General features: G+C 36.2%; 1 protein-coding gene across 1 annotated transcript in view; it reads right to left on the reverse strand.

Annotated features, from left to right (window-relative positions):
- Window positions 1-22,441, reverse strand: part of si:ch211-269e2.1 (cohesin subunit SA-2) — a 176,400-nt gene that overhangs the window by 120,292 nt on the left and 33,667 nt on the right. Inside the window, 6 exon segments of the mRNA XM_051927091.1 lie at window positions 170-246; window positions 1,080-1,176; window positions 8,866-9,030; window positions 10,549-10,633; window positions 13,077-13,223; window positions 16,242-16,375. Of these exon segments, the coding sequence (XP_051783051.1) occupies window positions 170-246; window positions 1,080-1,176; window positions 8,866-9,030; window positions 10,549-10,633; window positions 13,077-13,120 (468 nt within the window). The 5' untranslated portion in view covers window positions 13,121-13,223; window positions 16,242-16,375.

Consider the following 22,441-nt stretch of genomic DNA (forward strand, 5'->3'; position numbering starts at 1 on the left):
CAGAACAATAACATGGATAAAACTAAACTAGAAAGTGGAAATAGTTCACCTGTAAAAGCATTACACCCTCATCAAACATTACTATCAAGATTATTATAGTATTATTATTATAGAGTACTTAAATATATATGGAAAACAAAGTTACAACAAAATTCTGATACAAATGTACCTCGTCAAATTCCTCAATCATTTTGTTCAAGTCCTCTGTGTTATGCTTCCTTTGAAACATTTCTGCTGTCACTATTCCTTAAAAAGATGATTGAAAAAGCAAAGGTCAAAACTTAAAAAACTAAGGGGATTTAAAATTTGAATCAAGAAAATGCAATGCAACTTTAAGAACAGAGGGAAAGTGAAGCCATAGGACTACAATGAGACACACAAACCTATGAAGCATGGCTAGAAGCAGAACCCTATACTGAGATGCAGACTTGGAAGAAGTTGAATGCTTATGAGCAATGACAAGCAACATTTTACTGAAATCCATAATATATCACTAAAAACCACAAAAAACAGACAGGAGGTCAGAAGACAAGACATTTAAACCTAGGCAAAAGTATTATATCCAAAATACTACAGAAAAATAAAAACTAGAAAAAAAATCTCTAGAAAGTGTCAAAAACACAAAATACCAGGACACAAAATTCCCGTCGCAGACTGTACAATCCTTAAGCAAAGTCTCAGCCATTTTATTTGGTCTTTTATTTCTCCGTCTTCTCCATCATTTGTCTACAGTCTGATAAATGTTAAACCATGGCAAATACTAATACAAGGAGCTAAGGTCAAATTGCAGACTGAACAGTGGGCTAAAGAGAGCGCCTAAGAATACTGCTGACAGTTGCTGATTTGAGTTGTTCACACTTGTATGCCTTAACACAAAAACATGGACTAGTTAGACAGACAGGACCTGATTTGTCCCAAGAGGGAAATATAGTATGTTTCAGATGCTCAATCAATATTATAACAGACAAATGACAACTCCCTTGAAATACACACAGAGAACTACGAAAAATTAAGAAAATTTCTGAATTGGCCAGTGAGGAATTACAAAGTTCAGAGACAACTTAAAATAGGGGAGAAACCTTTGCATCCAGAGCACTGCATGAAGAAACTGATGAGATCTAGTAGAGCTGCATCTCGGTCCTTTTTATAAGCTTCAATCCACTCATCAATAACATCCTACAAGAAAACAGTAAAATTGTACTTAGATAAGACAATGATTCACAAGTGGTACTTGTCTATAATCAATCAGTTGTTACTGAATATGAGACCATAGAAACTGCTTTACTGAGCTAACATGTTTACATTACAGAAATCAAACTTAATAATTGAAAAGGAAAATGCTAAAATAATACATACACACACACAAAGTACATTAGCAAAAAATCTCAAAAAAACTGACAAGGCTATGCTGCTTAATAATTATGGGTTTGGTAAGAAAGGGAGACTTTGTGTTTTTCCTGATGTACACCGGGAACTGGGAACTGCAAAGCAGCCTAGCATGACTTGTGTGCTTTGTGTATAGTTGCAGAAGTAACCCTTACAGTACACAAAGGACCGCACTCACTTCATTCTCTTCCATTACAACTACAGTGAATGCAGTCAACAATATGGTTTCAATTTCAGGAAGGTTTCACTGCCCATTCTCAATGAGTCTCTTTTACCTTACAATATTAGAATAGGCCTGATGTTTGCCTGTGACAGCAGCAAACAAATTTGTATGGACTGACTGCCTTGGTTCTCTTAGAAGTGACATGTTCACCATTCAGCCTTCTTCAGTTCCGAATTCCAGCTGCACTCCCAGCAGAAGCTATAGAGTAACCAGAATGGCCAGAAACTGACAAGAAGAAGTTAAATATAGGAGTTCTTCTATATCATAACTTTGTTACAAGCCACTCCTTAGGTTTGTGTGTTTACTTATTAAGTAGTTATAGATGGTAGGAATTAAATATCTGCAAATATTTAATGGCAGACAACTTAATGGCACCGGTGATATCGGTGATCGGTGGTAATTACCCGCCGGACAAAGTATTGGTGCTATGTGATAACACCTTCTCTTATTCTCTGTATACAAAATAATAATAATACATTTTAATTGTATAATACGTCAACAATATGAGATACCTCAATTTTTCCACTGTCTGCTTCATGTACAATGTTCAATAGGTGAGATTTTTTTCATCTTTGTAACACTTTTAAAACTAAAAATTCTGTATTAAACTGTTTTATGATAAAAAATTGTTTACTGATGCAGATAGACTTTGACCCCCACAACCATTATTTGAAGTAGCAGGTGTGAGAATGCAACGTCTATTCTTTATAACTATTTTAACATAGATACTGTAATGTATATACAATGTTGCCAAAAGTCTGAAGCTCTCTTTGCAATTTCACAATGTATCATACAGTTGGATCTATAGGTTACTTGGCATTCCATTTGAAAATAGTAATTCTCACTATTGAACGATGGACTTCAAATTGTAGATGGCCTTAAAATGCTCCTTTCTATTGACCTAAAACAATTACTTCTCTCACATCAATACACATATCTTATATCCTTTGGTAAGACATTTACTGTAAAACCTGAAAGCTTCAGATCAAACTGCCAAAGGTTCTCCTTTTATAGCAAGGCGGCAGAACTTTAATCAACTAGTCTATTAGGGACATATGATTCTAACTGACCACTTAACTAATATGAAAACAGTAAGAGTGAAATTACTTTTCACACAAGGCTGGTGCATACTGGCTTATTTTTAAATAAATTGTTTTTCTATTTAAGCAAAAGGTGAGATTTCTCTAATAGCATGACTTGTGTTCTGTCCTCCAGTGATAGCAATAAAAGTAAAAGAAAGTGTGCTTAAAATCTTGGGGAAGGCAGAAATAAAATATTTAATTGGGATATAAAGAAGTATGAAACACCCTTATAAAGATTAAACTCAAAACAAAAAATAGTATTGTCATTAATATAATGAATGTATTGCTCTTATTAAATCAGTGTGAAAAATTAATCATTTTTTTATTGCTATTACAAAATAATCAAAAACACAATCTGATATGAAAAAACAGTCCAATAATAAATAAAATCTATGTGACATTTCAAAGATAAAATTAAGATTCATTAATTTAAATCAATGATTGAAATCCCACTCTTTCCCAGTGTAGACACCTAGTTAAAAACAAAGTCCATTATATTATACTTCCTGATATTAATTAAAACACCAGAAGTCAAACAAAAACATAGATAGTGTCCCTGTAGACTTATTTTAGAATAGCATAAATTCTAGACAAATTCGGAAAATGTTTATCCTGCACTGTTCCTCAAAGATACAAACATTTTTTCTCCAGCTGTAGATAATATAAAATGTTGTTTTCCCTTTGTGTTATGGAAGGTGTCATAGGATTCTTCACTTAAGCAAAATCATTTGATGTGTCAATAGTGTAGTGTAGGAATTCACGGTGTGTTTACAACTGCATAGTCTAATCACATCCAATATTACTCCAAAACAGAAATAGGAATAATTGTAAATCCAACACTCTCTGATAGATAAACTAGTATCTTTTTCTCATACTGTCTTAATTAAGACAATCCCAAAATGTATGACCCAATGAACTCAGAGTTCAGAGGCACCATTCACTTAGGGTCCTATCATTAATATCCAACGATCCATCCGTTTTCTAAACTCAGTTATAAAGCACAGTGTTGTGGTGAAACTGGAGCATATCTCAGCAAACATCGGGCACAAGGCAAGAACAGTCCACAGACATGGAACCTGCCCATCACAGCGTGAACATACACATCAGGGCCAGTTTAGCATCACCAGTCCACCTAAATTGCATGCCTTGGTATTGTGGGAGGAAACCGGAATATCCTAAGAAAATCCATGTGGACATGGGGATAACACGTTAACTCCATACATGGAGCACTCTGGACTTGAATCCCAGTCTTCTTTTTGTGAGGCAGCAGTACTACCACTGTTACACCATGCCGGTCCAATCCCTAATATATTTTGGAAAATTTTAATATAGAAAGATACATATTATGTAGAATTTTAAGATAAATTACAGCATTTTTTGCACAGATAAATGAATTTATATAAATAACTGAATTCCACTCCATGCCCGAAATATTAATAGAGCGGTCCATTTTCCATCATTGTCTAAGATTGTCTATTGGTGAAAAAGAATTGAAAAGAAACAGCAGCAAAAGCAAATTAGAAAGTTTATTTTGAAAAGAGCAGACAGTAGTATTAATATAAATACAACCCCAATTCCAAAAAAGTTGGGACTCTGTATAACATGTAAATAAAAACAGAATGCAATGATTTGAAAAGCTTATAAGCCCATATTTTATTCACAATAGAACATACAAAACACATGAAATACTGAAAGTGAGACATTTTACTATTTCACGAAAAATATTAGCTCATTTTGAATTTAATGGCAGCAACACGTCTCAAAAAACGACGGGGCAACAAAAGGCAGAAAAAGTAAGTGGTACAAAAAAGAAATAGCTGGAGGAACATTTTGCAGCACCTTCGGTTAATTGGCAACAGGTCAGTAACATGATTGGGTATAAAAAGAGCATATAAGAGAGGCAGAGGCTCTCAGAAGTAAAGAGGTTCACCAATCTGCAAAATATTACATCTACAAATTGTAGAACAATTTTGGAATAATGTTCCTCAATGTAAAATTGTGAAGACTTTGAATATCTCATCATCTACAGTACATAATATCATCAAAAGATTCAAAGAATCTGGGAAAATCTCTGTGTGCAAGGGACAAGGCCAAAAATCAATACTGGATACCTGTGATCTCCTGGACCTCTGGCGGCACTGCATTAAAAACAGGCCTGATTCAGTCATAGAAATCACTGTATGGGCTCAGGAACAATTCCAGAAATCATTGTCTGTGAACACAGTTCACTGTGCAGTCCACAAATACAGGTTAAAGCTCTGTCATGCACAGAAGTAGTCATATGTGAACATGATCCAGACATGTTACCATCATCACAGGGACAAAGTGGCAAATTGTTCTGTGCTCAGGCAAATCAAAATTAGAATTTCTTTTTGGAAAACATGGATGCCACGTTCTCAAGACTGAAGAGGAAAGGAACCATCTGGCTTGTTATCAGCACTCAGTTCAAAAGCATGTCTCTCTGATGGTATGAGCACCTTAGTGCCTATGGAATTAACAACTTGCACATCTGGAAAGGCACCATCAATGCTGAAATGTACATTTAGGTTTTACAGCAACATAGGCTCCCATCCAGACAACGTATTTTTCATTGTAGGCCTTGCATATTTCAACAAAATATTCTAAACCGCAAACTGCACCTATTACAACAGCTTATCTTCGTAGTAGAAGAGTCCGGGTACTGAAATGGCCTGTCTACAGACTAGACCTTTCACCAATTGAAAATATTTGGCTCATCATGAAACAAAAAATACAACAAGGACGACCCAGGACTGCTGAGCAGCTAGAATTCTATATCAGACAATAATGGGACAACATTCCTTTCCCTAAAGTCCAGCAAACTGGTCTCCTCAGTTCCCAGACGTTTATGGACTATTGTTAAAAAAAAGAGGGGAAGCTACACAGTGGTTGAAATGGCCCTGTCTCCACTTTTTTGAGATGTGTTACTGCCATCAGATTCAATATGACCTTATTGTTTTCTTAAAATGGTACATTTTCTCAGTTTAAACATTTGATATGTTTTCTGTGTCCTTCTGTGAATACAATATGGGGTTTATGAGATTTGTGTATCATTGTATTCTGTTTTTATTTACATTTTACACAGTGTTCCACCTTTATTGGAATTAGGTTGTATACAAAGTAACTTTGACACTACTAGCCCACAGTTAATAATCCCAGATAAAATGAGTAATATATTAAAAACTGTTTTAAGTCTAGAAGTATCAAGAATAAAACAAATGAGTTGGAGTTATACGTAGCTGCACATAATTATGATATTATTTATTACTTTGATATTATGAAACCTGGCTAAATCAAATATCTGCAGTGTAAGACAGACAGGTACAGATTATTGAGTAAAAATAGGCAAAAATCAAAAAGATGAAGTTGTAGCGATTTACAGTATGTTAAGATGAATGTGAAAGTGCATCTGCCTCAACTGGGAGATGAGTCACATATTACTAAGGATATTTAGATTCAACTACAAGGCATTGGGGTTGAGGCCCGATATTGAAAGTGGATTATAGATTATCCCAAATACTCTGAATATGCATCTTTTTAATATTAAAAAGCAGTCTTAGAGGGGAATATTATAGTTAGAGGGATTTTAATTACCCAGATATTAACTAGGATAACAACTTTACTAATAGCAGAGCACAAGAACAGGACTTCACAGATATATATTCAGTGACTAGTTCTGAAGAGGAGTTTGTGTACACTTATAATTCTGTAACTAGCCAACCTGCGGCGTAGTATACGCCGCATAATTATGTATTGATGGGTGAACACTTCCTGAAAGACACAGTTGTCCAAATGGGGTTGGTTTTGAGGATACGACTGTAGGTGAATGAAAAGATATTACTCTGGAGAGGGCAACATACAATACAGCATTTTACACGCTGCATACAGCAATTCACATCGAAGCATAGACACTGCTAAGACCATGGATACCCCTTGCAAACTGTTTTACACGCTGCATACAGCGATTCACATCCGCGACAAATATGATTCTTCTTAGATGGTGCTGTCGCGTCCACCCTTGCTCTCGAAGCATACACACTGCCTGGCCATGTGCCCCATCGCAAGAGCAACTAACAGAGACCCGCCCACCAACTCTAAGACCATGGGATACCCCTGGCAAACTGTTTTACACGCCACATACAGCGATTCACATCCGCAACAAACATGCCTCTTCTTAGATGGTCCTGCCGCGTCCACCCTCGTTCTCGAAGCATACACACCGCCTGGTCATGTGCCCGCTCGCAAGAGCAACTCACGGAGACCCGCCCACCAACTCTAAGACCATGGCATGTAAAACAGTTTGCGATGGTGGACGTGGTCATGCGTCATAACCAAAAAGAATGCAGTGGAACCTCAGTTCACGACCATAATTCGTTCCAAAACTCTGGTCGTAAACCGATTTGGTTGTGAACCGAAGCAATTTCTCCCATAGGATTGTATGTAAATACAATTAATCCGTTCCAGACCATATGAACTGTATGTAAATATAGTTTTTTAAGTTATAAGTTTTTAAGCACAAATATAGTTAATTAAATCATAGAATGCACAGCGTAATAGTAAACTAAATGTAAAAACGAATAACACTGAGAAAACCTTGAACAACAGAGAAAACTAACACTGCAATAGTTTGCGCTACAGCAACAAAAAATTAACATTTGAAAAAATCCGTAATTTAATAAACCACCAAGAAAAGTAACATTTCAAAAATGCACACTACGAACCGATCCCTGTAAACAGAAGTGAAAATAAAATCAAGCCCAGTGAATTCTTTAACTGCCTTCCTACCTTATGAGTCCAGCCCTCTCTCTCGCTCGCGGTGCCTGTGTGTGTGCATCTGTCTCTCTCGCGCTGCCTGTGTGTGTGCGTCTGTCTCTCTCTGGCGCTGCCTGTGTGTGTGCGCAGCTCTCTCTCTCTCACTGCCTGTGTGTGTGCGCGGCTCTCTCTCTCGCACTGCCTGTGTGTGTGCGGCTCTCTCTCTCGCACTGCCTGTGTGTGTACCCCTGTCTCTCTCTGGCGCTGCCTGTGTGTATGCGCGGCTCTCTCTCTGGCGCTGCCTGTGTGTGTGCACGGCTCTCTCTCTCGCGCTGCCTCTGTGTGTGTGTGTGTCGCACAGGAAATGCAAAGGGAGAGACTGAACCTCACAAGAGCAACTAACAGAGACCTGCCCACCAACTGTAAGACCATGGGATACCCCTCCAAAACTGTTCTACACGCCGCATACAGCGATTCACATCCGCGACAAACATACTTCTTCAGAGGTGCATGTGGAGTGTAGCAGAGACGAGCGCGAATGACGCCCTGCTCTGTGAGTTGCTGCGTCCGAGTTGGTGGGCGTGGCTCAGCGAATTTTCGTCGTAGGTCTTAGAGTTGGTGGGCGTGGCTCCTTCCTGCATGCTTTCATGGGTGTCTTGCTTGCTCTGCGTGCTTTCATGGGTGTCTTGCTTGCTCTGGCGGCGGCTTAGTGAATTATATATATATAGATAATAATCAGGATAGAATTCAGGAGACAGAGAAACTTTAACTATTACTATTTAGTGGCCATAATAATAATACATTTCCAAGTGTTTTTGACAGCATAACTACCCAAAGACTAAAACTGCTACATATAATTTTGGTAGGACAAATTTTGATAAGATGCAGCAAAGTCTAATAAAGTAAACTGGACCAAATGTTTGAGGGTGTAGACAGTTGTTGTGCAGTGAGGCTGTTTAAATGCATTTTATATGTAATGTCACACAATTTTATCCAAAAATTCACAAGCAGTAAGAAAATAAAGAACACTTTACAATGGACCTATAATAGAAGATAGAAATGAAGTAACAGAAAGTAGGGGCTTTTTGCTCGGTGAAAGTTAATAACCAGTTCCTTAGTTGAAAAAAGAATCAAATGATTAGGAGGGCTGCAAATTAACCTTTGGCCTAGTCTGGTCACAAGCGTTGATGACTTGGCTGGATGTACTTTCAGAGAAGTTAGAATGAGATGAAAAATATGACATTTTTAATGCTTCAGAGAAATGAAAATATTCTCAATAACATTTGCACACTCAAAGTGTTTAATCCAGCTAATTGACACCACAATCATTTTCTTTAGATACAGCATGAGTAAGACTAACAACTTGTTCTCAATTATGAAATGTATCAAAAGAGGAAGTCATACCTGCATAGCATTCACTCCCATGCTAACCACTTCAAACAGAGTAACCGCTTCAATGCCTCCATCCTTCAGATTGTCTCTACGCATGCGTTTCTGTCCCAAGCACCCTGGTGCAGAATGTCTCCTTTTAGTATTCTCTAACTCATCTTCTGATCGCCGCCTGACCCTCTGTAAAATTTAAAAAACAAACAAAAAATTTTATGTGGTCTCCTGTTCTTTTATAAAAGGCTTTCACACAGTGACCCTGAATGAAAATCTTACTGCACATTCAAAAGTATAATCACAATTCAACTTTTTTTTAAATTCACTTTTACCTCAATGGCTTAAGCTAACAAGTTAATAACAAAGCAAGGTAGCTTTTTGTCACAATAAAAAAGCAGAAACACCTGCAATTAAAGTGGTGTCTTCATTACATCAAAGGAACCATTATTCCAGTACTTAATTATGCAGACTTTGAAACAATAGCACTGAACAATTAATGCATGTTACTGTGCTTTCTTTAGTTTTACAATTTAAAGCTTTACTTTAAACTTAGCAATAGAAACTTTTCATTCTTTAAGCTTTTTCAGAATGAACAGCTGAAGGAATGTCAACTCATTATATTAAATCTGCTTCAGCCTAAATTACTAATTTATAAATAGATATAGTAAATGTCAAGGTACAGTGATAGTTTTTCTATTTTTCGAGAGTAATATAGTACTTGTTACCTTTGCAAGCTCACCCAGTCAGGTTTATCCAAGTATATGTGTGAGAGATGGCCATAATTTGTGAGCTTAAAAGTCAGTGTCTGGGCTCTATTGATATAGAGTTTGCATTGTCTCCTTGTGAGAATTATTTCTATGTACACCAGGATTCTCACATGTCCCAAAGAAATGCTAGATGTTAAACAGGTTAAATATAGTACCATGGTACATGAGATGTGGGTGTGTAAATGACTGTACCCTGGTGCCAGGTTTGCCATGGTGTTGCCTGGAAGTGCTTAGGCACCTGTGACCCTAATCTAGGAAATATAGGTTAAAAAATAATGGATATTAAAAGGTGTTTTTTCTTAATAGTTATGTTGTATGCAATGTATAACCAAATTTGTCACGTCTCTTATAAAATTATGAATAGAAGTTTTGAAATAGCAGGTCTTAATAATCCACAATAAAGACTGATGACTTGAGGTCCTTTGAATATACATGGTGAGTGCCAAGTTAAACTCAACCACCTCTCTTGACGAATTCATAACAGGGTGACTGTCAAAAACCCAAGTCAACACTCGTTTGACTTGCTGCATCTAGTGGCACATGGACCATGAATCCATTCTGAAAATGGATTTTCAGTGCTTATAAAACATCTTGTAAAAGGTCCTTCAAGGTTTCATTTGGGCTAGTCTTTTGGTGCAGGCAGGGTTGCAAATAGTCAATGGTAGAAAACAAGAATTCTGCCATACAATTTTTACAGTTGTGTTCTTTAGTAGTAGCACTTACCTGACTGCCTGTCTTGTTGCTTTGAGGTTAATGGAGGAGGAGTCTTCTTCAACAATTAAAGGAATGAAGTTACTGACAGATGAGAGAATAGCTATGTGCCTGCTACAAACTTGTGCTCTCATTCTTTTTACTACAGCAATTACTGTGAAGCATTAAAAGGGAAATTATACTTGTAAAACGGTCTTAAAGTAGTCAAAATAAAAATGAAACTTACAGCAGAATTCTGTCTGGTTATACTTCCCAGCCTACATTGTACCTGAACTGTGGAGCCAGGGGTGGCATTAACAATGGAATTTTCTCTGAGAAAATTGAAAGAGAAACAAATGAATACAGGAAAAGTAATCATTAAAATCAGAATAACACTGTAGCATCAACACACTTCAAGACTGTTGGCATTCTTCAGCAGTACTGCCAGTTCTTTCCCCAATGTAACTCAAAAAAAGAGACCTTACAGAGTTTGAGAACATTCCTGTTTATTCTTTCACTCTCTTCTTTACGCCTTTTGCAATTCCTGACACCCACCCTTGGTGGGTGAGTAGAGCTGAGAATCTCAAATGGCAAGACTTACCTTCTCCTCATGTATTTAATTATTAAACTATTAATTTCTCTGCCTATTTTGACTTTATACAGAATACTGCAAAATCCCAAAAAATGCAAGATTGGTCTAGTGTAATTTGTAATACCTGAATAACTGCATGAAATTAATTTAATAAACTTCATAGTTTAAAAAATATACCTAGAAATAGACTAGCATCATATAAAGAATGTTGTTTCATTCCATTAGAAGTAAAATTAAAATAACATATCAATAGTACAATAATGCAGTGTGTGAAAGTGCATGTCTGTCTTTTCAGCTAAAGTGCTCTCTGGGTTTTGGCACTGCTACAAACTGCTTTTTGCAGACATTCCTTGGTGTCTCAGTTTCATTTCCTGTTTTACACTTCTCAGCCCATATAATCAATGACGTTAGTAGGCACTGCCATTTTTATAAGCTGAAAATTAAATGTACTGCCTGTGTGTCTGGACAAGCAGAGCAAGAATGCATCATGCACCAGGACCATCATATATTTCCTTTTTGTCTATTTGTGTTCATTTTCTGTTTAATCATATTTAGCATTTTCCTTTCTTAACACATCTGGTGATGTCATGGAGTGGCAGCAAGTGTGAGTTTTAAGTATAGTTATCAATTAGTGCCCTATACATATTTTTCAAAAATGGATATAAAAGCTGATATTGCTTAAATGGAGGTCAAAATTCTAAAGACAGGTCTAGAAATTAAAGTTACTTTTTTCCAATGCTTTTCTCCCCTTACATCACTGTAAGAAAAAGAGCAGAAATAATCAGAAGGATGCCAAATGCTCTTTAATCCAACTTCTTTACACAACAGTTTTACTAGGTAAGCATGTCCAGCACCTCTGTATCAAACCGATCCTACATAAACTAGTTGTGGTCTCTAGAGGGTGCTATTAAACCAAACTCAAATGTTGCTCGAGTGGCTAAAAAAGAAAAGGCTATTCTTTTACGTGAGAGTTTTACTGGTTCGGTAAGAAAGTAGGTCTGGTACCTCAATCAGATACTACATACATTCTACTGTATGTGCTAACTTACTACTGCTTGGTGTGCAATATTTATGTTGCATCATATAGGTACTCATGTAGAGTAAGCGCTGTACAACTGAATGCATTATACATGTTGCGCACATGTGAATGTCAGCGAGGAAAAATTAACTTGCATAAAGTGAACTTGGCTTATGCTGGCAAAGAGCAGAGCTCACCACTCACATTTAGTTGTTAGTATTAATCACATCACAACTATAAATTCTGGAAGAAGCGATAGTTTTTCCAAAATAACACCTATATTACTTTGGGTCCACATCCTTGCTCTCTGTAATTCTTTGGAATTAGCAGACACCTCTGTAATATTTGACTCTAGAATCAAAACACTGCATGAAAGAGATTTGCTTGACTAATTAATATGTGTTTTTGAAACCATTGAGCAGTTTTTCTTTGCCTTCCTGATGTCACAATCGACTTTTTCCCATGTGTCTCTGTGACCCACCAAGAGGTAGGTGGCTACCTATTGGTGAACCAAGCAAGGACGTCAAATCTGTGGGGAGAGTGATTTGAGGTCCCTCTTTGTTCTGTAAATTGAGCATGTCTGTCGTGGGTTGAGTCAGTACAATCTCCAGAGCTACAACCTACTTCAAAATCCACTACCATTATAAACAACAGCAACTCGCAACACTATTCTGGAGAACACAAGTTCCTTCTAATTACATTAATGCAGCATTTCTCATCACAACTGACTTATGATTTTTGATATATGTACTAACCTCAGGCAATAAAGTTGTGGTGGCAGTTTTATTTTGCTGCTTTTAAAACATTACTCCCAAACAGAAACTGAGGGTAATCCCTCTTACAAATTTGGAAGGAAAAGGTATTACCAGTTATATCACTTCATTTCCAAAACATCTGCTTTTAACCTCTACTTAGATTGTTCCACAATCTGTAGCTCAAGGACTACTGCCAAAGAAACCCTTTCTTAAAGTCTAATATTGCCTGACACCTGAATATCTTTTTGCCTTATAATAATTCTTTTTCACAAAACCACTACAATGTTTAACTGCCAATGCCAATTCAAATTCGACCTCAACTTATGTAACCACTCAGCAAAAACTAGTAAATATGCAACCCTTTAACCTTTCAAAGAGATTTCCAAACAGAAACATGTTATGGAGCTTACTTTTGGACTAACTCTCTGGAAGCTAATGTCGGATCTGCTATCATTTCTTCTACATGTTCAGAATGAGGCAATGAGGTTTTCTTCTTCTTGCACGCAGGATGGATGACATACCGGAATCCTTTACTTTAAAGTTCAGTTGGCTAATACCTGAAACAGATAAAAACTGCACATAAATCAAAATGCCTTTTAAACCCATATGAAGGATCACATGTGAAATTTATTATAGGTCACAGGTAGTACATGACCAATGCTTCTTTATTTCCTCAAAGTACATTTATAGATACTAGTGGTGGCTCTGAGGCTAGGGATCTACACTGGCAATCGGAAGGTTGCCGGTTCTAATCCCGTAAATGCCAAAAGGGACACTGCTCTGTTAGGCCCTTCAGCAAGGCCCTTAACCTGCAATTGCTGAGCGCTTTGAGTAGTGAGAAAAGCGCTATATAAATGCAAATAATTATTATTAAATAATTAAATAATAAAAAAAAATGAAATAATTATTAGTCTAAAATTCAGTTCCTACATTACCCCTCATGTTGTGAGGAATTATGTAGGAAATACAGAAGTGACTTCAGTCTTAGCTAACAAAACATACAACTTTATTCCAACAATTACATTCCAACATCATTAAAACAAAGAATCATCATTTAAAAAGTATTGCTTGTGTGGATAATGACAACATTGTAAACAGTGCTTAATGCTGCTGCATAACATTTCATAGTTTTAGGCTCAAACCTCAGTCCAGGCACAATCTATGTGAAAATTGTATGATCTGTGTCTGTAGTAGTTTTCCTTTGCCTGAGAGAGCCTAAATAAATTAAATTTACTTAGTTGGTGCCTGATGCTACCAGGATAGTCACTGGTCCCTGTGACCATGTATGGGATTAAGCAGATTTAAAGGATTGCTTGAAAAGGAATAAGAATAAAAGTTACAAAAGTTGGTAGCTTCATACATGATAATCCTAGATGTTGGCTACATTTGGAATTATTTCTAAATGTTCAAGACATGGATGTGTAAAATACTACATAATACACAACAGCATAGCAGTTTAACCCAATCCTGTGTGAAAATCCCAAATTCTTCACATGTTTGAGCAGTTTTTTTTTTGTTCAACCTTTTTAGGTTCTCTCCAATGTCATCCTAACTTCCAAATTGGTGCATGTGTAGGTTATTAGTCATTCTAAACTGGCACAGTATGAGTCAGTGTGGATGTGTTTACTTGTGCATTGCCATTGACAGGCTTCATATCAGGGCTAATGACCTGCCATGAAATTGATACTGCCAGCAACCTGGCTGAATTACTATTTTCAGAAAATAACCAAATAAACATTGCATTTATTACTAAAACTGTCATTTTAATGGGTTTCCAAAGTTACTTCGTACTATTAAACATCTAGCCAATCACAGATACTGGATAATTGGGCAGTGTGGTATACTGGCTAAACTACTCTCTCAAACCACTAGGTAGCCAGTTGAATACTCACCTTCAGCTCACTGCCTTCCCATAAGCAAGCCAATTAATGTACCAGGCCTCCAAACTGTTAAAAAATGTAATCAGTTGTGCAATTTATGTGTCCTTTGAAGAGCCTTAAGGTCATATTTGCTACAGAAAAAATCTGAATATGGATCCTGATGCCCCAGTGCAGTGATGGGGACACTGTGCTGTAAAAACGACACCATCCTTCAGATGTGGTCATAAAAGACACCTGGGTATCCTCCATAAAGAGTAGGGTGTATCCTGATGTCCAGGCTAAACTTCCTGCCGCGGCCTAGTCATTCTGGCCTCCCTAATCATTCCCTATCTCTATTTGGCTATCTCTCTCACCACTTCACCACCTAATAGCTAATGTGTGGTGGGTGTACTGGATCAAAAATTGCTGCTGTCACATCATTCAGGTGGATGGCACACATTAGTGTTGGCTGAAGTGGCTCCACATTCACTGAAGTGCTTTGAGTAGTGAGAAAAGCACTATATAACTGTAAAGAATTATTATTATTGTCACCACAATAATATTAAACCAGACATTGTGCTGTAACATGCATCCAAGATTTTTCATCTCTCTTGTTCCAACGTGTTTTGGCTCGGTCATTTGTTTCTTTTGATCTACTGGCATTGACCCTCACAAGGTTCTCTCGACTACATTTCACACCTGATCTCTGTTTCCATCCGATGGAAGAACATCCTAATACATCCTAATACAGACAGTAAGGTGTACCAGCCACGTCCAGTTAGTACTTGCATAACTGTGTAATTAGTTTCAACCAAACCTTGTCAATAGACTAGAGAACTTGACTTTATCTTAGAAAACTCTTTGGTTGAGTTGTTTGGCCAGTGTACTATGATCCTTTACTTAGCAACTTCAGAATAATTGGCTGTTCTTTTTGTGATTTTGCAACAGTATCTGATGTGCTATTCATCTTTATAATTCCCACAGCTTGTAGAGATTTGACAGCAGACATTTTGTTTGCATTTATAATAAGAAAGCAATGGATTAAGTACATGATACGTGATCTTTCAATAATCCAAAGTAATCTGTTTACCAATTTTGTGAGTGAATACCTGCTGTCTTGCTGTTCATTGAAGGTCAGTATCTGCCACATTGAGGCAGGCAGCTGATTAAAAAAAACAAGTTTTAATGCAAGTAGCAAAACAACAGCTATAGATATAATTAATGTGTCTGATAGCCTTTTGTGGTATTCTTAAAGAGTCAAGTATGAAGAGCACTGAGTGATATGCTTAAGATAAAATATAATTCCTTATCTTCAGCAGAAAACAAAGAAATCTAGAAGAAAATGGAAACTATTTCTCAAAATGTTAATTAAACAGCAAAGACAAAAACAATGTCATTTTCTTAATTAATTTAAGGACATAAATAAACACGCACAAAAAATTGCATTCAAAACACAAATAGCAGATAATAGTGAATGTGGGGTAGGTAGAACAAGACTATACATACATACCATTGTAATACTTACTAAAATTTAGTTAAATATTGAACTGTTTCACAAAAAAACAATACTTTCTTTCCCAAAATAACAAAGATGACTTCATCAAACCCCCTTGCAGCTAACTGAAAATGAATAATGTGTGTTGAATATTGAAATGGGTAAAAATAATTTACATCATACTAATTCTTTTGCATAGCAACGCGGGAACTGCAGGTTACCTGAAACTTAAAACTCCAATTCCCAGCATGCACTGGGTTGTCGGAGGGGCCGAAGACAGAAGACAAGGCATCTGGGACATGAGAGCTCTGTTGCATCTACAGTATAAGTGCAGAGATCTATCAAACACTGTGTGCTAGAATGAAACAGAAAAACAGAATTTGTTACTGGGCCATGTAGGGCCAGTGCCACAGGGCAAAATATGAAAGTTCTTAACTTGTAGTGGAAGGCAATTTAAAGACCGCAAAAAAAAAAAAAATAAATAAAATTTAGGAGTCTCCTATTTAATTAAAAAGTCTGAAGAATATCACTCACACCATCTTGGTAGAATTAACTTTTTTAAACAGCATAAGAAACATAATGTAAAGCCATTACAAATACAATAGCCATTACGCACTTTATGCGTAACCCTTTAAAAATGCAAAAGCAAAACTGCTTTAAAGAAATATGGCATCAGCAGCATCAATTGACTTAGAGTCTGCCAGAGGACAGTACATATTCTATATGGCTGAATTAATACTTGTATCATCTTTTCATTCAATGTACCTCTCCCATATTATTTTCTTATCTGGAAATTCTGTTATCGTCACTTAAATGATAGTTTGATGAAGGTTTATGGATCACTATATTTTTTCCTAACTAGACATGTGTGGTTGTGCATGTAAATGTTATAGTTATGTACTTTTCTTTCAACCATTATATTTGAAATTTTCAGTGTACATTCCCTATCTTGCGTATAAGCTGTATATGGTTAAAGAAGGGCCAAAAAATATGAAGAGGAAAGAAAATTAGGTGGTTTGAAATTATCAGGAGTTTAAATTGAACATAAATAATTATAGGAAGCCAGTGTAAATAAAAAAAAAAAAAATAGGTGTGATATGTACATTTTTCCTTGTAAGGAGCCTGGCTGTTGAGGTTTAGGTATATTATGATTTACAGAAAGATTATACAGAGAAACCAAGATACAATTAATTACCGTAAATGAGATGTGAAGTGATAAAAGCATGAATTAGGATCTCTGCATTATGGAAAGTAGGTGAGGAGTTTAGAGGGACAATATTACATAGACAACTTTATGTAGCCTTCTCAAGAGTTTGGCGTTCATCTGACATTAAAGTTGAAGTTGTAGATACTCCATACCAAGGAAAACTCATTCAAGGACAACACACCATCTTTACTACAAATGTTGTGTATAAAGAAATATTCCAATAAATCTTTCTAATGTGGTATTTCGGGTTACCCAACACCAGGGGTTGGCGAGCGAAGCCCCCTATTATAACATAGATAATAGGATATGGCTTTAGTTAAAAAGTTGATGTGTGACTGGAAAGAGAGTGTGGTGGTAGCAAATGTTTATTTATTTATTTATTTTCTATACCAAAATAACACCAAGATTAAAAACCATACCAGAAAGAGTAATAACCACATAACACCCATTCTGAGATCACTTCATTGGATTCCAATTAGGGTTAGAACCTATATTACAAATTTCCTTCTCACATACAGTCAGGTCCATAAGCATTTTGACAGTGACACAATTTTCATAACTTTGGCTCTGTGCGCCACCACAATGGATTTGAAAAAAAGCAATCATTATGTTATTGAAGTGTACGTTTTCAGCTTTAATATAAAGGGTTTACCAAAAATATCATATGAGCCATTTAGGAATTACATACATTTTTATATATGGGTTCCTCATATTTTCAGGGGCTCAAAAGTACTTGGACATTTGACTGAGAAGCTGTTATAGCCAGATGGGTGCAGGTCCATCATTATTTCATGATTAAGCAGGTAAAAAATTGATTCCAAATGTGGAATTTGCATTTGGAAGCTGTCACTGTGAACTCTCGACATAAGGTTCAAAGAGCTGTCCATGCAAGTATAAAAAGTCCATCATTTGACTGAGAAAACAAAACAAACCCATCAGAGAGACAGCAGAAATACAAATAAAACATCTGGAACATTAATAAAAAGAAAGAATGCACTGATGAGCTCAGCAACTCCAGAAGACATGGACAATCATGGAATACAACTGTGCTGGATGATTGCAGAATTCTTTCCTTGGTGAAAAAAAAACCCTTCTCAACATTTAGCCAAACCAAGAACACGCTTTGGGAGGTAGACCGATCATTGCCAAAGTCTACAAGCAAGAGAAAACTTTATGAAAGTAAATATAGAGGGTTTACTACAAAGAGCAAACTACTGGTAAACTTCAAGAATACGAAGAGCAGATTAGACTTTGCCAGAAAACATTTTTTAAAAGCCTGCCCAGTTCTAGAACAATTTTCTTTGGACAAAAGAAACCAAGATCAATATGTATAAGAATGATGGAAAGAGAACAGTATGGAGAAGTGAAGAACTGGCTCATTACCTGAAGCATACCACATCATCTGTGAAACATGGTGGAGGTAGTGTTATGGCATGGGCATATGTGCCAATGGAAGTGGGTCAATAGTGTTTATTAATGATATGAATGCTGGCAGAAGCAGCAGGAAGAATTCAGGAATGTATAGGGCTATACTATCTGCTGAGATTCAGCCAAATGCTGCAAAACAGGCATAACATTGCTTCACAGTACAGATGGACAACGAGCCAAAACATACTGCGAAAGCAAACCAAGTGCTTTTCAACGCAAAGTACTGGAAGATTCTTCAGAGGCCTCAATCCAACTGGACATGCATTTCACTTGCTGAAAACAAACCTGAAGGCAGAAAGTACATAAAGTAAAGAACAATAGTAACTGAAGACAGCTTCAGTAAAGGACTGGTAAAGCATTAGTAGGGTGGAAACCCAGCATTTGCAGATGTCCATGGGTTCCAGACTTCAGACAGTCATTGACTGTAAAGGATTTTCAAACAAATATTAAAAATAATCTTTATATTTATGATTACTGTATGTTAGATTGTCCAAATACTTTTAGGCCCATGAAAATAGGGGGACCATATATAAAATTGTCAGTCATTCATAAATGGTTATACAATATTTTTGGTAAACCCTTTAAATTAAAGCTTAAAGTCTACACTTCAATCACATAATGATTGCTTTATTTCAAATCCATTGTGGTGGCATACAGAATCAAAATTATGAAAATTGTGTCACTTATGGACCTCACGGTACAGTATTCACATAGACCAGTAAATGGTTTATAGTGCCACCCATCTTACAGAACACATTAGTGGCCATACACAGGGCGTACGTTGTGTCAAGATGTAGTCCTTCTTAAATTTCTGAGATTAAATGAGTGCAAGAGTTAAAGCATGCGAAAAAAAACAAAAACTTTGCAATGACCTTCCTGGCAATATGAAAGATGCTCCCTCAGACATTGCATTTAAATTTAAATTTATTGTTTTACCATAGCATACTCATATTGTTTCATATTGCTGTCATATATTGCTATTTAATTAATTGTAATAATTGCTTTTGTTTGCCATTATTCAGTCTTTTCTATTCTCAATGTCCTCAATGTCCTTTGTGGTACTAGTCTTTCTTGGAGTGAATGCACTGTCAAAAATAAAAAAACAACTAACTATATTATATATATATATATATATATATATATATATATATATACATATATATATATACATATATATATACATATATATATATATATACATATATATATATATATACACATATATATATATATATATATATATATATACATATATATATATATATATATATACATATATATATATATATATACACACATATATATATATATATATATATACATATATATATACATATATATATATATATATATATATATATATATATATATATATATATATATATATATATATATATATATACAGTGGTGTGAAAAACTATTTGCCCCCTTCCTGATTTCTTATTCTTTTGCATGTTTGTCACACAAAATGTTTCTCATCATCAAACACATTTAACCATTAGTCAAATATAACACAAGTAAACACAAAATGCAGTTTTTAAATGATGGTGTTTATTATTTAGAGAGAAAAAAAATCCAAACCTACATGGCCCTGTGTGAAAAAGTAATTGCCCCCTTGTTAAAAAATAACCTAACTGTGGTGTATCACACCTGAGTTCAATTTCCGTAGCCACCCCCAGGCCTGATTACTGCCACACCTGTTTCAATCAAGAAATCACTTAAATAGGAGCTGCCTGACACAGAGAAGTAGACCAAAAGCACCTCAAAAGCTAGACATCATGCCAAGATCCAAAGAAATTCAGGAACAAATGAGAACAGAAGTAATTGAGATCTATCAGTCTGGTAAAGGTTATAAAGCCATTTCTAAAGCTTTGGGACTCCAGCGAACCACAGTGAGAGCCATTATCCACAAATGGCAAAAACATGGAACAGTGGTGAACCTTCCCAGGAGTGGCCGGCCGACCAAAATTACCCCAAGAGCGCAGAGACGACTCATCTGAGAGGTCACAAAAGACCCCAGGACAACGTCTAAAGAACTGCAGGCCTCACTTGCCTCAATTAAGGTCAGTGTTCACCACTCCACCATAAGAAAGAGACTGGGCAAAAACGGCCTGCATGGCAGATTTCCAAGACGCAAACCACTGTTAAGCATAAAGAACATTAGGGCTCGTCTCAATTTTGCTAAGAAACATCTCAATGATTGCCAAGACTTTTGGGAAAATACCTTGTGGACTGATGAGTCAAAAGTTGAACTTTTTGGAAGGCAAATGTCCCGTTACATCTGGCGTAAAAGGAACACAGCATTTCAGAAAAAGAACACCATACCAACAGTAAAATATGGTGGTGGTAGTGTGATGGTCTGGGGTTGTTTTGCTGCTTCAGGACCTGGAAGGCTTGCTGTGATAGATGGAACCATGAATTCTACTGTCTACCAAAAAATCCTGAAGGAGAATGTCCGGCCATCTGTTCGTCAACTCAAGCTGAAGCGATCTTGGGTGCTGCAACAGGACAATGACCCAAAACACACCAGCAAATCCACCTCTGAATGGCTGAAGAAAAACAAAATGAAGACTTTGGAGTGGCCTAGTCAAAGTCCTGACCTGAATCCAATTGAGATGCTATGGCATGACCTTAAAAAGGCGGTTCATGCTAGAAAACCCTCAAATAAAACTGAATTACAACAATTTTGCAAAGATGAGTGGGCCAAAATTCCTCCAGAGCACTGTAAAAGACTCATTGCAAGTTATCGCAAACGCTTGATTGCAGTTATTGCTGCTAAGGGTGGCCCAACCAGTTATTAGGTTCAGGGGGCAATTACTTTTTCACACAGGTTTGGATTTTTTTTTCTCCCTAAATAATAAAAACCACCATTTACAAACTGCATTTTGTGTTTACTTGTGTTATATTTGACTAATGGTTAAATGTGTTTGATGATCAGAAACATTTTGTGTGACAAACATGCAAAAGAATAAGAAATCAGGAAGGGGGCAAATAGTTTTTCACACCACTGTATATATATATATATATATATATATATATATGTAAAGGTGTCTTCTGTCTCAATAAAACTGTCACCATTTACTTGCATATTGATCCATTCAAACATGCAGCTGACCTAGGACAGTTGGAATCTGAATTTTCAATCATTCCTATTTACTTATGTCTGCATTATTATGCATCACTTTCGTCTTGCATTTCTGCCATTCATATATACTTGTGATAGTATTTGTATAGTGCACTAAATTATTAAATAAAAGCACATTCAATAAGAATACATTGAAATGAATGCAATTTAAATAGAAAAAATAAAATAGATCTCTCTCACCAAAACTTTAATTATCCACTTTAGTGATAGTTACTACTGTCAGAGACAAATGGGCACCACATTCAGGGTTGGCACCTAACAATCATCTGATCCTGCCAAAAAGGCAACATGACACTGAACTGAAAGGTCTGAAAATGGTGGCTGGCTTATTGTGAATAAGGAGGCAGACAACAGTCCTGTACAGATTGTTTCAATAACCCTCCTATCTCAATGACTATATGCACATTTAAATGCAAGCATTTTCATTATTGCATGAACAATGACTGGAATTAACAGTAAAACAAATTCAGTTTTGAAAGTGCCATGATTCTCTTTTGTTTTAATTTTCCCTTAAGTTAATACATGTTTTAGCTTTGTACATTTTATTTTTTTACAAGACTTTGAAACATGAAGATTTTTGTTTCCATCCAACCATCCATTTTCCAACCCGCTTTTGTTTCACTTTTGTTAAATGTATCCAT

The sequence above is a fragment of the Erpetoichthys calabaricus genome, chromosome 4, assembly GCF_900747795.2.
Source record: "Erpetoichthys calabaricus chromosome 4, fErpCal1.3, whole genome shotgun sequence".
NCBI lineage: Eukaryota > Metazoa > Chordata > Cladistia > Polypteriformes > Polypteridae > Erpetoichthys > Erpetoichthys calabaricus.